The following is a 17,022-nucleotide window of genomic DNA, read 5'->3' on the forward strand; positions in this document are numbered from 1 at the left end:
AAGCTAGTTCTCGTGGTGGCGATACACCCACTTGATGGATCACGAGCTAATTGGCAATCCAAAGCCAAACCCTCAGCGGGTGCCGTACATCCACTCACAAGATGGGGATCCTCCAAGCCACGAGCAATCCACTAGAGTAGCCAATTGCGATCTCCCGCGGGGAAGGCTCAAGAACCCTTTACAAATCACTCGGTGAGGCTCGAAACAATCTCCAATCACGAGCTCAACACCACCGCTGCTCCAAGCCGTCTAGGGCGTCGGGAAACACCCAAGAGTAACAAGAAATCCGCAGCAAACTCAAGAATCAAGTGCCACTAAATGCAACTCTCAAAGCAATGCACTTGAATCTCACTCAATCTCACTAGGATGAGCAAACAAGCAAGGAGATGAGTGGAGGGAGTGTTCTCTAGCTCAATGTATGTCTCAAGTAATCAAATGTGCAAGAGGGAGCCTCCCCAAGCCGGCCACCTTCTATTTATAAGCCCCTCAAAGAAACTAGCCGTTGGCTGTTTTCACTGGGCTGAAAACGGGGGCACCGGACGCTACTAAGTGAGCACCGCACGCTCGACTCCCTGCGTCCGATGCACTGAAGTTGGCCACGTGTCCATCTTGAATCTCGTGTGTCATATCCTAACGGCTACCTGCAACACACCGGACGCTCTGCAGGTCCACACCGGACGCGTCCGGTGCACACCGGACTCATGCGCAGAGAGTTCCGCAAACCTACGGGTCACCGGACGCTAAGCACCGGTAGCGTCCGGTGCTCACCGGACCCATGCGCAGAGAGGGACGCAAAACGCCCGCACACCGGACGCTGACCACCGGACGCTGACCACCGGACGCTCTCAGAGTGCGTCCGGTGCTCAACCCTAGCAGGGCCTCCGCACTCAGCGTCCGGTGAGTGTTTCTCAGTGAGAAAACACTCCCGCGACTTCTCCAAAATTCCCCGGCGTAATAGAAAATATACACTATTTTTTCTCAAAAGCGCCGAATCCCGCCTCACAAGCTCGGCGGGAGGGAGAGAGGAACCCAAACCCCTCTCAACCCTAGGAACTCCACCTCCTTTGCAAATGTGCTAACACCAACAAGTATCCACCACCAAAGTGCAAGTGTGTTAACTTTTCACAAACATTTTCACCAAAGGAGTTAAGTTAGCACTTTACTAGATCCTGATGCATATGCTCAAGATATGGACCTAGTAGCACTTGATTCGAGAGATGACCGTGATTTCCCCTCTTGATAGTCGGCTATCTATCTTAAATCCGGTCAATCACTTCTCTACTCTTCTTAGACCGGCAAAAGTAAAACCCTATGTTTATACCTTTGCCTTGATAACTTTTGCTCCTCATCTATCATCATGATCTTCACTTCATGCTTCATCCCTTTGTGATCATGTGGCCACCTTTTTCAAGCCACCATGCACCTTCATCACATGTGTTGCTATGCCTAACTCAATCACTTAAACACAAGGCATTAGCAACTTAGTGTCATTAATTACCAAAACCAAACTTGGGCTTTCACTAGTGGCTGGCTCGGCCATAAGAAAGACATGCTATGGGTGCAACTGGAGGCGTCAGGTGGATGGTGGGAGGAGGACAAACAGAGACGATAAGCATGAGGTTGCATAGGTGACAATCGTAGCCTAAAGGAGATAGAGGCAACGCCGACGGGGGTAAAGCCATGGACGAGAGGAGTACATGAGGGGGATGGATAAGGTTAGATGGAGTATTAACTTATGTCAGAGAGGAGAAGGTGCAATAGGTAAGGTAGACTAGGTCTTTTTTAACATTTCTATTTCTATATAACTTTAAGTTCATATTTTCTTGTTTTTATTTTTATTTAGTAAGATAATAATATATGTTGATGTATAGGACATTAGAGAATGTCTTGGCGGGTCACCTATGGATACTACATGGTATTTTTTAGGGTTATAATTGGATACATACCATTCAAAGTATCATGGTTTAAAAATATAATCATTACTATTCAGGATATTAAAAACATGCTAATATAATTTCACACATCTCCAAAATATATCATTGCATTTATCATTTCTAAACTAAATTGCATCTTCTTTCTCTTCTCCCTTTTTTTCTCTTCCATTTCACTACTGTAAGGCTGTCTCCAACAGAAGACTCATTTGGGAACCCAAACCTAAAATGGGTCTTCAACACAATACCTATAGCCTCCAACAGAGTACCCATATAGAAGACCCATTTTAGGTATCAGGAGAGGCATAACCCAAATTTGAGTATCCTCTCTTCTCGAGACCTATTTGCAGAGAGTGTTGTCTTTTAGGTCTTGTTGTTGGAGAAGATTAAAAATAGATATAGAACTTTTTACCTGCAGCGCTACCTAAAGGATAAATGAGTCTTGTATTTTGGGTGACGATTGTTGGAGATAGTCTAATTAGCGTGTGCTGTACCTAGACATGTGAAGGCCTTGTTTATTTGAGGAAACTTTTGGCTTTAGCTTGTGTAACACTTTTTTATATTTGGTAATTGTTATTCAATTATGGACTAATTAGATTTAAAAAATTCATCTTGTAAATTATAGTTAAACTATAAACTATATAATTAGTTATTATTTTATTTATATTTAATGTTTTATGTATGTGACTAAATATTCGAAGTGACGAAAAATCTTGAAATTTTTTGCGAAAACTGGGCCGAAGTTGGCCACAAATTGCCCTTCCGCACGCCCCTTGGCCCACCGCCTGAACTCGTCTCGCCCGCGGCCGATCTCCTGCATCCGCCCGCCGCGCCGAACCCAGAGGCCGGAGGAGACTGCGCTCAGTCGAGCACCACGGCCCAGCATCCTCGCGACCATCTCCGGCACGGCGTCCGCCCTCTGCAGCCCCTGTGTCCCTGCGACCGTCGCTGCTGTCCTACTTCGCCACTGGCCACTTTGCCCGGCGACGAGCACCACCAACACTAGGTATTCCCTCCCCTTGGTCCTCCCTGCTGTGCGAAACCGTGCTCCCAAACCTTAACGTAATTCGTAGGTAAAAAAGATCGTGCGCCCAAACCCTAACATACTATTTGTGATCCGATCTGAATCTAATTACAGGTGTATATGCATGTCTGTGCCTACTAACTTCGATTGTCGGCCCCTGTTTGCAGTCGGAGATGAACGCATCCAGGAAATCCAACCATGTTTCCAGCAAGGACAGTGCAGAAACCGCGAGGGATATCATCACCACGTCCGGCCAAATCCAACCCCTCAAAATCCCAGACGCTGTTGCTGCGCTTGCGCAGGCTGCTGCAAAGGCAAATGGTGAGACTGAGAAATGTATGTCCCGTCAGAAAACTGGTATTTCATTTCCGTTGTGATATAGGCAGCTCTAATAGTTGTTGCTGGAGACGCAGAAGAAATTCCCTTGTGAGCAATTTAAACCTGTATGTATGCTTCTTTTCCTTTTAATCTCCAGATCTTCCAGGGTGGCCGTTGTTCTCGCCTCCTAAGGTGCAGCTGGACAAGTGTACTAAGTGTTCGAGAGAATTCTGTTCCGCAATCAACTTCCGGAGGCATACACGTGTTCATCGTAGAACCCTCAAGATAGATAGGGTATGTGATTTGTGCTTTTGTCTTTTCCCTCCAATTCTGTACTGACATACCATAGTAGTTAGACAAATGAGGAAAGTATGGGGGAACTGCAAGTCTTTCTAAATTAATAAGGTAGGAGGTCGGCCTTGAGCGGTTGATTCTATGACCTTGGTCACCACACCAAACTGCTTCAGCACCATGTACCTGGCTTTTGTGACGACGTAGGTCTTTTATTTTTATAATGCACGATCCATTTAACGCGAGTCATCAAGTTGTGAATTGGAAGAATGTATTCTTTGTGGATAATTAGTTTGTTCCCAAGTCAAAATTCTCATTGTTATTCATTTCCTTTTCTGATAGTGCTGAAAGTCTGGCCGAGTTGTAGTATATATGGATTCTTATGATTGCTGGTTATAGTTTCTGTTTTCTGATAAGTACTCTTGTAAGAATCATGCCCTAGTGGTCTTGTACGAGTCTTCTTAGACTCCCACCTTTTCTTCTTATAATATACTGATGCCTGGCTCTCCTGCTAATTCAAGAAAAAAAAAAGACTGGGTGGTTCACTTATTTGTGAGAAGAATTTTTTTTTGGTTAGTTTGAGACCCATCACTAGTTGGCTACCCACATCTATGACAAGGCCACGTCAGATATAGTCTGACATTCAAAAGGAGACTTTTCACTTTTATGAAATTTGGGATATCCATGACTCCTCAGCTGTCCGATAATCTATAGGAAGTTTAGCACAACAACCTAATATAATCACGAAATCGCTTACTAACTTGTATCTTGAATGGTTGAAAGCCTTCAGTCCCTGTGTAGTGTTAAGTTTTTTTCTCAGTCACACTAGTTTAAACATCTTAGCAGTATGCAACTTTAAACGATGGTAAAGTAGTGTTTGTTGATTGTTGTCATACTGAACTTCATTTATTCCACTAAGTCATTTTTTTCCTATGAAACTGCTCCTCCATCACATTACCATACATTGGCATGACATATTTGTTCATGCTCTGCAGGATTTTCCCAAGAATAGAGACCTTCTCGCTGCATTCTGGAATAAAGTAAGTTATCTTCAATAAATTGGCTTCTTACTTTGCCAATTTCCTGAACTTACTCTAAGCTTGATCACATATTAGGTAATATTTGAAGTAACTCACTTACAGGTTATAGATTTATTATTAAGTTTTTAAAGAAAACTGTACGTATCGTATCCTTGTTACATTTCATGTAAAGGATATGCATGTGTTTCTACAACTTTTGGTCTAGTTTTTGTGCATTTATCCTTGCATCGCGAAGTATATCTAGAGTAGTGCATTAGCTTGTTTAGTTAAGTATCCCTTTATAGATTACAATTTGGTTTTGTTCTGCGCCGAAACATTGCTCATAGCTTGGAATGTTTTGTTCTCTTTAGCTGACTGTGGATGATGCCAGCACAATTTTGTCCTTGACAGGTGTTGTTGTAGAGGTAAGTATTGTACTATTAGATTGTTAATTCCCAGATAACATGCGACATATTTAAACCTCTTTCCCTTTCAAATCAGTAACTGGGAATATAAATACATTTTCAGGGTGTAACTGGCTCATCAATTTTAATAGCACTATCATCATGGATGTGTAAACCAGGGTATGCTTCATTGCCAATGGCATATGCCAGAGCTGGCAGTGAGCTTCTGGTAAGGTTTTTGAATTACCTTTTCCTGTCCTATGGCGTACATTTAGAACCCAGCATCATATGTTCATTTTCTTCTCTACAGGATCTGATTCAAACAAAGGCTGCAATGCATCTGCCTGTGTCATCGGATGAATTATTTAGCTTGCTCGATGAAGCAAGCGAGAAAACATTTCTTTGCACAAATACAGCTGCTTGTATACAGAAGTTTTTATTTGACGGAGAGGTAGACAAAATTGCAACTGAGTTGAAAAATGTTGTTTCGTGCATTAGTTACATGCTTGAACAAAAGCTGGTGAGATAGTACTTCTGTTGTGAAAAAAAAGAAGATATTTTGCATTTACCCTTTATGTATAAGTTTGATCAATTTATTCTGCTACTGCAAATCAAACTACAGGTTGAAGCATGGTGTGCTGATAAGACTGCTGAAGCATTAAGATGCCAGAAGTTGCTGGAGGAGGAAGAGGAAGCTGCTCAGAAAAGGTTAGCCACTATAGTGCACTATAAAATTCAAAAAGCTAGCAAACCATATGAAGTTAACTTATTTCTTGTATAAATACACTGTCATTTTGCTCAATTTTGAGGTGGAATTTATTTAAGTTTTCTTCTATATCTTGAAGGCAAGCCGAACTGATGGAAAGGAAGCGGATGAAGAAACTTAGGCAGAAAGAACAGAGGTTAAAAAACCTCAAGGATGAGGATGTGACAGTTCAGTCACCTGAAATTATGGATGATGCAACATGTTCTACTGCCATTCAAAGTGTCAAGTCCATTTCTGATCCTGACCGTTTTGAGCAAGAAGAATCACAGTATCTTCAATTTCCAGCACCAATTACTTCAGAAATTGACAATGGTTTTAATGTGGACCTATCAGTAGAAGATATCAGTTGTGATTTGGGGCTTGAAATGGATAAAGGTGTTGTATTAAGGCAACACGTTTCAAGGCGTCGTTTAGGCAGAACAGAGAGGCTCGCTGAAAATAGCATTGTACCTGGTCCTGTAGTTACTTCAAAGCATCCAGCTTTTGTGAGGCCTTCAAATTACAAGGATCCAAATGTCTGTTCTACGCCAAGTAGAAACAAATCTTGCGCATTGAAATTGCAATCTGAGATTGAAGAACAGTGCCAAAAACATGAGTTAGATGTAGATGAACATGGCATGGGTCCTAGCAAAAACTCTCGTGTGCTAATAGGATCTATAAGTGTTGCAATTGAAGATGGTAGTGAACACTTGCAGGACATTCGTTCCAAGAATGATCCAGTCCCTCCTAGTTCAAAGACAGTGAAACATGCATCAGTCAAGGTGATGCAACCTGTTACCCATGAGGGTAACAGAAATGAAGGCATTCCTCATAGTGATAGTAATAGTACGCCAGCAGCTGAGAACTGTTCTCAATCCAGTGTTACTACAGATGAAATCAGTTATTCAACCTACTGCAGTGCAGATTTGGCAGTGGATGAACATTTACAACGCACCATGTTTTCCAGTAAAGAAGCGACAGCCTTTCTTTCTCAAAGTAAACATCTAGCTGCTGTTATATTTGAACACCCTTGAAGTGTGGCTAACCAATAAATTTTACTCTACATAACAAAGTCATTTTACTATATTAACTTGACCTGGCAGTTCTTTTCCTTCCTTTTCTATTTTTTAAAAAGAACACAGGAAACCATCTATATATATTCTACATGAGTCTCTGAGGAAACAAAAACAAGCGCTCAAGTTAACTGATGCCATTCTAAAACTAGACAGCATTATTTTGGTATATTATGTTGATTTGGATTAGAGTGAAATAGTTATTCATATATTTTAATTAGGAAAGTTTATTGTGGTTCTTCCTTATTTAGCTCAGTACTGAAGCTTGGTTGTGTTTTGCAGGGTGGAAAGAAGCAATAGCTGCAGATCATGTGAAACTTGTTTTGTGTCCTGAAAAGTGAAAGAATGGTGAACTAAAGAAATTCTGTTGAGGGCAACAGCATGGAAGCACAGGCTGAGTTGTCGGATCCCACAGCCATACAACATAGGTAGTGCTTACCTAGCCTGCAGGGTGCTATGAAAGTTTGGAGGTCAAGTTTGTGTTGCGGCATGAGTGATTGTAAAATGGCGGGTGCATTTTGCAGCTGACTTGATATTGAAGCAGAGGGTTCCAGTTTTAGAAGGGGATAGCTTGTGTGGTGGGATCTGTTTTTGGTAAGACAAGGATGTGATTTGAACATGGTTTGGTCGCATAAGTTCCTAATCTTTTGTACTCATTAGAGTCTGCTAAGCATGAAATGCATGTGTGCTAAACGTGTAGTGCTCGCGGTTTTCATATTGTCCCAATTCTTTCTGCTGGCAGTTCACGTATTCACATTCATTTTGTATCGTTCGTGCTGTATAATCCCTATTATTCGCTATATATTTTAGACGTTAGAAGAAATTAAGTACTTATCTATATTGAAATTATTGATGATGACTTGATGAGCATGTATCCTACAAAGACTGTCATTCTCATTTCACTAGAAGTTAAACATTTTTAGCCTTATCTAAATATATACAAGATAACATTAGTATTTATTGTACATAATTAATATCACTAGATTAATTGCTGAATATATTTTTATAGTAAACTTATTTGAAGATAGAAATGTTGTTACTCCCGTTTCAAATTATAAGTTATTTTAACTTTCTTGAAGAGCTAGAATATTCAAAGTTTGATCAAATTTAAAGAGAATTATATAGATTTATGATATCAAATAGGTATACTATGAAAATATAATTAATGAAGAATTTAATGATATTTATTTGGTATCGTAAATATTATTATTTTATTATATAAATTTGGTCAAACTTAAGAAGTTTTGACTCTACAAGAAAATTAGAAATATTTATAATTTAGGATGGAGGGAGTAATAATTTCTATAAATCTAATGAAGATTTGAGAAAGTTTGACCAATATAAAATCCAATGTGATGTTTTTTATGGAGAGAGTAACAAAAATTTTGAACATTTCCAGATTTAGAATTAATAAATCCCATAGATAATCATAATGTTGAGTTTCAAAATATTTTTTTAAAGAACATACGAAAATAACAAAAAACATGTGTATTATACTAGAAGACAAAAATCTAAAAAAAATCAAAAAAAATAGTTTGTATTTTAAATTTGGCACGTGAATAAATATATAGATGCAGTACATACATACCAAGTTTAAAAAAAAATCGAGTTACTGAGATATATTTTTAAAATTAGTCTTACCTAATGTGTGGTTTCTGTAGGGCTATGGTATTGTTTCTTTTTTGTTTCTCCAGTTTGGGGTTTGAGTGTATGAGAACTACGGTTCTGAAGAACCAACACCCGACCGGTGCAATAAAATATCAAAGACCGATAACTCTGATTTTTGTTTTCCTCGATTTTGTGGTTGGTTTTCACCGAATACACCGAGGCCTTGTTTAGTTCCAAAAAGTTTTAGCATTTTCATTTGTTTGTGGCAAATATTGTCTAATTATGAACTAACTAAGATTAAAAGATTCGTCTTGTGATTTACAGGTAAACTGTGCAATTAGTTTTTATTTTCGTCTATATTTAATGTTTCATGCATGTGTTGAAAAGATTCGATGTGACGGGGAATCTTGAAAACTTTTGGTTTTCGCGCTGAACTAAACAAGGCCCGAATAGAAAGTCGCGGGTCTGCCATCATTAGGCTGCTGCTCGCTCTACGCTGCCATGGGACCATGCGCCACCGATCTGTTGTACTTCCTCCATCCTAAATTGCAAGAATTTTGAAAAGTCAAATTTTTTAAAGTTTGACCAAATTTATATGATAAATAATAATTATTATAATACCAACTAAATATCATTTGATTCTTCCTTAATTATATTTTCATAGTATACTTATTTACGTTACAAATTTTAGTATTTCACTCTATAATTTTGGTCAAACATGAAAATACTTTGATTCTCTAAAATTCTTAAAATAACTTACAATTTAGGATAGAGGGAGTAGCAGATGCGCCGCATGCCACCCTCCGCTGATGCTCGTCCATGGGTAGAGTGTTTTTTCCTCCTAATCCCGATGTCCCCAAATCGCTTTTTTGCATCACGTGTGTCTAACCCCCGCAAGGGTGGTCAGTGGTGATCTAGTTTGCTCACGATTTACAGGAAGGAAGATTCAAATTTGTTCGTTTGCTTGTTTTGCAATATTTTGTTCTTTCTGAATTCTTAATTTCCGAATGCAAAATCGATTGGAATGGTATATTATATCTAGAAAAATTAAATTAGATGTGCTTCTTATCCAAATTTCCTCGTTCATATGATATAGTAACTACCTTTGTACTATATATTTAGGTGAAATGGTTAAAGAGAAACCCATTTCTGAATTCTTTAAAAGGAAAAGAGATGAATCAGTTGTTCAACAATGTCCGGTTCTTGCTCTTTAACTGAACTAGAACAAAGGCAAGACTGAAAAACAACAATTACATGGATTTTCTGTACATGCTAGACAAATGCCCCCCCCCCCCCCTCTTCTCCTATGTTTTGTTGCAAGCTCCGCCATAGGGATTATGCATAAGAGTTTAGGAGAAGCAATCCTGAAAGCTCATTGTATCTAAACTTGGCTAGAAACCTATTCAGTACATGCTATTTTATCTCTTGATGCATGTAAAAGGGGATTTATGGCTGGATGTAGGGCCATCGTATATTATGTCTTGATGGATGCCATATCAAGACTAATTTTAGAGGGCAACAACCGATAGCAATAGGAATAGACCCAAATGATTGTATTTTACCCAATAGCAATGGCTGTTGTTAAAGGAAGAACATATAGATAACACATACCCTTGGACCATAATGACTGATAAGCAAAAAATAATTACCATTAAATGATCATTATGGTTCAGGTAGTACTACTTAGGTCTTGTTTAGTTGGCAAAAATTTTGGATTTTGGATACTGTAGCACTTTCGTTTGTTTGTGACAAATATTGTCCAATCATAGACTAATTAGGGTCAAAAGATTCATCTCGCGATTTACAGACAAACTGTGTAATTAGTTTTTGTTTTCATCTAAATTTAATACTCCATGCATGTGCCGCAAGATTCGATGTGACGGAGAATCTTGAATTTTTTTGGAAACTAAACAAGGCCTTAGAGCCTCTTTGGTAAAGTTCATAACAACTTTATGAGCTGTTGTGAGCTGTTTTTTTTATCAAACACTTATTTCTAAAACAGCTTCATGAGTGAAATTTTTTTCTTCTCCTCTCACAAAGATATGAGTTGAGATGAAGCTAAAAAAAGTAGCTTATTGTAGCGCTCTCTCTCATTTTTCTCTCTCTCATATATGCATAAAGTAGTTGGTGAAGCTATTTTACCAAACACTTTTTCTAAAATAACTTACCTTCACCTATAAAGTTATTCATGAAGGTATTAAAAAAAACAGTTTCGCAATGAAGTTACCCTTAATATTAACCGTGCCATTAAATGGTCATTTTGCTTTTTCTTGTTTGCAGAGACTCATTCCAGGTGTGAAAAGATGTTCCCTGACTCGTTACACCTGTACTCTAATTTTTTCAAGGAAAAATAAGGGTGAGGTTTTTGAAGAACCAATTGTGGACTTGTGCATGGTCCTCTTCGGTGCAAGTTTTGAATGCAGATGCTCACGAGTGGCTTGAGAAGATGGAACCAAAGACATGGGTGAGAGCTTATTTCTCATAATTGCCCAAGTGTGACATTCTTCTTAATAAGAATTGTAAAGTATTCTCTCCATCTTAAATTGTAAGTCATTTCAAGAATTTTAGAGAGTCAAAGCATCTCAACAAAATTATAGAAAAAATTACAAAGTTTTATGACATTAAATAGATATACTAAATATAATTAATGGAAAACCTAATAATACTTAGTTGATATCATAAATGTTATCATACTACCATATAAATTTGATCAAACTTGAGATACTTTGACTTCCCAAGATTCTTGGAATAACTTATAATTTGGGATGAGACATCTTGGATGCTAGAGAGCTTCCTATCCTTAGGCCTTGTTTAGATGCAAATTATTTATTGGATTTTGACACTGTAGTAATTTCGTTTGTATTTGACAAAAAATGTCTAATCATAGACTAATTAGGCTTAAAAGATTCGTCTTGCAATTTACAAGTAAACTATACAATTATTTTTTTTATCTATATTTAATGTTCTATGCATATGCCGCAAGATCTAATGTGATGGAGAATCTTGTAAACTTTAGTTTTTTTTAATCCGATGCATCTAAACAGGTCCTAGTCTCTAACTACAGCTACAGGCCGTGTGTTCTTCTATATTGTTTTCTCATCTTTCGATTAACAACATTTTTGCAGAAAATAGTACTTATTTACAGCTAGAAAAATCTAGAGCTTATTTACAGCTAGAAAAATCTTTCTAAGATGCCAAATTGGACCTTATATATTGAAGTAGACGGAAGATAGAGACGGCGACTGACAAACTCGCGACCATCCAGCACCAGCAGTGCTTCTGTGCTTGGCCACTCCGGTGCCGCATGAGTGCATGACTCAGCGTGCGCCGTGCAGCAGCAGCAGCAGCAGCACTGTAGAAGGTTTGTGTCACGCGGGCACGCGCTACAGGCGTACAGGTCCATCCTCTCCCTCTTCCCGTTCCAGAATCGGCCGGCCAGAAGGGGTTCCTGCTCCTCCTGGGTAGCTTCGCCAGGGCGGCGGGGTTGACTGATTTGCTGCTAGTAGGCAGCCCAGTTGCCATTTTCAGAGAGAAGAGAGAGAGAGAGAGAGAGAGAGAGAGCCGAGAGCGAAGATGATGACCTCGTGGCTTCTGGGCCGCCGGGGCGCCTCCGGCTTCTCCTGGAGCTCCACCGCCGATCAAGTCACGCAGGGCATCTCCGCCGCCGGCCTCACCGCCATCGTCACCGGTCCGTACTTATTTCTTTCCCTTCTTCTTCTTCTTCTCCATCCAGCAGCAATCCCATCCCAAAACCCCTCTCTCTGACCTTTACTAGTATAATCCAACCCAATCTCATCCCATCCAGGGGCGTCCAGCGGCATCGGCGCCGAGACGGCGCGGACACTGGCGCTGCGCGGGGCCCACGTCGTCATGGCCGTCAGGAGCCTCCCCGCCGCCCAGGCCGTCAGGGACGCCGTCCTCGCCCAGGCGCCGGAGGCCAAGCTCGACGTCATGGAGCTCGACCTCTCGTCCATGGCCTCCGTCCGCGCCTTCGCGTCCCAATTCATCGACAGGGGTCTCCCCCTCAACATCCTCATGTATGTATTATAATTGTTGCCTGCTCTGCTGCCAACCGTCATCCTTGAGGATAAATAGAGAGCGACCTGGGATGAGTTATGACTCCGAATACCATGTCAATGAGTCTATTCAAGGCTGGATCTCTCTAGGACCAGGCCACTAGGATGAAGATTACCACTGCCTGTACTTTCAGGATACTGATAGGTTCAGCCTACATATACTGTACATATTGTGTAAGATGTGCCCGAAAGCTATCAAATCCCTCCTTGCTTGCCACTCTATGTTTGGCTGTCCATTGGAAATTATAGGAGGGACATGTTAATTGCATACTAGTTTGTTTTAGGTAGCATTTGTTTAGTTTGGCGATTCTTGTGTTTGAGATTTTCTTATGCCTGGCCTAATAATCTGACTTGGTATATTGATAGATCTGCTAATTCAGTACTGGTTCTCTTGACCTTTGTTCAAAGTGTTGGTGTTGCTTCAATATATCTCATGGCATTCATTTAATTGATTACTTAGCCCTTTTGCTTGCAGCAACAATGCAGGAGTAATGGCAATACCTTTTGAGCTTTCAAAGGATGGAATTGAGATGCAGTTTGCAACTAATCATGTTGGTACGCATTCAGTATACTTGACTGCTTGGTTAATCCGTTGTGTGTATGAATTTTCCCTACTTCAAATCATATAGCAATGTATAGCACGTGCAAGTCTAGCACTCTAACTCAACAGATGACCTAACACTCAAAAGTTTTCATTCATCATGGTGTTTAGACACAATTTTACTAAAGTGCAGTTCTAATTTCATAATCTTCAGGGCATTTCCTGCTGACACACCTTCTATTGGATACCATGAAGAAGACCTCTCGTGAATCAAATGTGGAAGGAAGAATTGTCAACGTTTCGTCAGAGGGGCACAGATTTGCATATCAGGAAGGCATCCGTTTTGACAAGATCAACGATGAATCAGTGTATGTAATTGCTGTGCAGTTATTATGTTCTACACACTAGTCTACTTCGTTTCAAAGCAAACCTATCCACTTGTTCAATCTTGTGTTGTGCAGGTATAGTATCTTTGGAGCATATGGGCAGTCAAAGCTTGCAAACATCTTGCATGCTAATGAACTTGCCAGGCGATTCCAGGTATCTCTTGGTCCATCTAACTCGTGCCCTTTTTGTTGATCTTATGGTGTATTTATAGTTATAGTACATTTGTATGCATTGTATCATGGATACCTGCGCTTGTGACCAACATTGCATTATGTTTCAAAGATGGCTGCATGTGAATTTTGGAAATTGTAACTTTTGATAAATAAAGATCATTGGGCAGTAAGTTGTTTCGATTTTGGATGTGGAAATTTGAGTGCATTTAATGCTAATCTTGGTGTAGCAAATTGAAGAAACAATCACCATCCAATTACAAGAATTGTAATGTTCCAGATTTTGCTGATTATATATCTCTTTACAGTTACCATTCAGTTTCCAATTTATTAGGGTGTTCTATAACTATTTTCTGTCCATCTATTATACAATATTTTGTCTGACAGGAAGAGAATGTCAACATAACTGCAAATTCTCTTCATCCTGGCTCCATTATCACGAACCTTCTTCGTCACCACAGTATCATAGATGGTAAGTATAATTGGCATTCTTTCCACAACGTTTAGCTCTTCTGGTCTTATAAACTGAAAGGGAAGCATAAATATTTGGCTAGTTTATTAGAACTTACTGAACTATGTCAGTTTATGCTTCTTATTTTTATGAACAAACCAAGGCAATTAGGAGGGCATAAAAGGAACATGAAGGTTAGAACCACACATGCATAAGAAAGACAGCAATCAAGATAATTTAAATTATTAGCAATTGAGAATGTGAATGATGTTTGTCACTTGGTTGCAGCAACAGCCTGATAGAATTTGTTGCCTTTCAAAACCGCAGCTATGCCTCACTAATTACATCTTTTTCAATTGACACTGATTACATTGAATTTTCTGCTGAATGCAGTTCTCCATCGGACGCTTGGTAAATTGGTGCTGAAAAATGCTGAGCAGGTATTTTTTTATTTTAAATCTCCAGGGTCTTTTTGCATTTTAGTTGTTTATTAGGTATTGACTAGACCTGTCACGTTGCATTTTGCTAATCTATCATTTGCTGGCAGTAGCATTATTGTCTGCTGCTTCCTGCATTTCGACGTAGTGGTAGTATTGAGACATATTAGAATAAGCTTCCGTGTAGATCAGCGACATTGCGTCGGGCACAACTGGCAACCATTATGTTAAATCAGAAGAGGTACAGGAACATCTTAAAAGTAGTATATCCATATTGTGATCTGACAATACCATCACCATGCCTCAAGTTGCTATTGGTACTCATCTGGCAAAATCTTCACTCGTGGAAAAGCAGTTGGAGGTCATTTATAACACCATAATGTCACCTACACTTCTGTGGCATGCCGTGCAACTTAACAGTCTGATGTACAACTACAACCCCACTAGTGCTTACTAAAACTTGTGATCTGTGCTAGGTTGACTGGCTTTCTGGTAGGCACTGGAAATCTAGATTTCACCAGCAATAGGCTAAAGTTATATCTGTGCTGCCGGTATCATGTAATCATGTGCTGCTGGCTACACGTTGCAGCCTAGATTAGATGAATGAGTCTGCTATACGATTTGGGGCTCTGATTGGTTTGCTTGGAACTTAAACAGGGTGCGGCAACTACATGCTATGTGGCACTCCACCCGCAGGTGAAGGGTGTGTCCGGGAAGTACTTCTGCGACAGTAACCTGTACGAGCCAAGCGCGAAGGCCAAGGACATGGAGCTGGCCAAGAGGCTCTGGGATTTCAGCGTCGAGCTCGTCACCTAGCTGATGCCTCGGTTGTTATCGGTTTCCTTGTTGTCAGACATGGATGCGATCAGCAACCTGAACTCTCTGTATATCACGTGTATCGCGCACTCAACATTTGGCGGCTCGCCTTTACAATACAAGGGTTGCAGGTGATCGCATTGCTGCATGCCTGCATGAGGATGGTGTGTGTTTCTGTGAAAAGAAATGTGCCTCCTGCTGCTGCTGCTGCTGGTGGATGATATAATGGAAGATATGCTTTAGCTCCTTGTTTAGTTCTCAAAAAATTTTGTAAAATTTTTCAGATTTCCGGTCACATTGACATATGCATAGAGCATTAAATATAAATAAAAGAAATAACTTTACCTGTAACTTGCGAGATGAATCTTTTGAGCTAGTTAGTCTATAATTGGATAATGTTTATTAAATACAAACGAAAGTGTTATATTATTTATTTTGCAAAAAATTTTGGAACTAAACAAGGCCTTGTCGTGCGGTTTCTGAGGGCTTGTTATTTAATAAATATTGTCTAATCATAGACTAACTAGTTATTTAATAAATATTATCTAATCATAGGCTAACTAGTTATTTAATAAATATTGTCTAATCATAGACTAACTAGGTTTAAATGATTCGTCTTGTGAGTTACAATGTGTAATTAGTTATTTCTTTTATCTATATTTAATACTTTATAAAATTTGATGTGATGGAGAATTTAAAAGATTTTATAAAATTTTTTAGAATTAAACAAGCCCTGAATCATTCGAACCCGAAAGACACTGCCGTTTTTGTCGGCTCCTAGTACGGTACGGGATCCCGAGCTAGAAGACGGGGACGGGTAGTGGGCCCGCGTGTCAATGGCCTACACTGGCTGCCCCGTGAACCAGAACGGGACACGCGAGTCGACCAGGGCCTTGTTTATTTTAAAAAGAAATTACAAAATTTTCTCAATTTTGTGACACATATATTGAGCATTAAATATAAATAAAAGAAATAAATTTTTGATATAAATCTTTTGAACTTAGTTAATTCATAATTAAATAATATTTGTTAAATATAACCAAAAGTAGTGTTCATTTTACAATTTTTTTTTAAACTAAACAAGGCCCGGTTGGCAGTTTCTGGTGTTGCCGTGTTGGGCTGTTCGGCACAGATCCGCCCCGGTGGGTCCACGGAGTAGCTGCCAACGTGGACAGGCGGCAGCCGACCAAGGCCAGTTTGGCTCATTTGATCGCCCGTTCGCGCTCAGTCCTCGATAAAGATGACAACGGATATAAATCTGCTCGATTTTATTAATCTAAATCTATGTTTATGAATATAAAATTTGCTTATTAAAAAACCCATAATCTATGATGAGTTTAATTTGTTGCCCAAAGTCATGTCCATCTAGTCACGGATATCCATCAGGTTGTCTATAGACACATCCACATAGCAACAAAGGTCTTGTTTAGTTGGCAAATTTTTGGTTTTTAGTTACTGTAGCACTTTCATTTGTATTTGGTAATTATTGTCCAATCATAGACTAACTAGGCTCAAAAGAAAAGATTCATCTCGCAAATTACATACAAACTATGTAATTAGTTTTTATTTTTGTCTATATTTAATACTCTATGCATGTGTCTAAAAATTCGATGTGACGAAGAATCACGAAATTTTTTTGAGAACTAAACAAGGCAAAAGAAAAAAACAGAACATAAAAATCATGTCTTAGACCAAGAAATTGTATTCATTTTTCTCATTTTCACTTGAATG

General features: G+C 39.4%; 1 protein-coding gene across 1 annotated transcript; it reads left to right on the top strand.

Annotated features, from left to right (window-relative positions):
- LOC8062560 lies at nucleotides 2,700-15,545 on the top strand. The gene is made up of 18 exons (XM_002459810.2): nucleotides 2,700-2,937; nucleotides 3,123-3,291; nucleotides 3,431-3,567; nucleotides 4,560-4,604; nucleotides 4,955-5,008; nucleotides 5,112-5,216; nucleotides 5,298-5,507; nucleotides 5,610-5,695; nucleotides 5,833-6,728; nucleotides 7,088-7,142; nucleotides 11,905-12,101; nucleotides 12,219-12,450; nucleotides 12,965-13,044; nucleotides 13,245-13,398; nucleotides 13,492-13,570; nucleotides 13,975-14,059; nucleotides 14,432-14,478; nucleotides 15,133-15,545. The coding sequence occupies exons 2-18, from the start codon at nucleotides 3,129-3,131 to the stop codon at nucleotides 15,289-15,291; spliced, it is 2,784 nt and encodes a 927-aa protein (XP_002459855.2). The 5' UTR covers nucleotides 2,700-2,937; nucleotides 3,123-3,128; the 3' UTR covers nucleotides 15,292-15,545.

This window comes from Sorghum bicolor, chromosome 2 (genome assembly GCF_000003195.3).
Source record: "Sorghum bicolor cultivar BTx623 chromosome 2, Sorghum_bicolor_NCBIv3, whole genome shotgun sequence".
NCBI lineage: Eukaryota > Viridiplantae > Streptophyta > Magnoliopsida > Poales > Poaceae > Sorghum > Sorghum bicolor.

Excerpts from the sequence above, each read along its gene's own strand:
- LOC8062560 (XM_002459810.2), top strand. The coding sequence starts at position 3,129 with ATGAACGCATCCAGGAAATCCAACCATGTTTCCAGCAAGGACAGTGCA. Across the intron at positions 5,217-5,297 it reads GAGCTGGCAGTGAGCTTCTG|GATCTGATTCAAACAAAGGC; the intron begins GTAAGGTTTTTG and ends TCTTCTCTACAG. Across the intron at positions 12,451-12,964 it reads CTCCCCCTCAACATCCTCAT|CAACAATGCAGGAGTAATGG; the intron begins GTATGTATTATA and ends TTTTGCTTGCAG.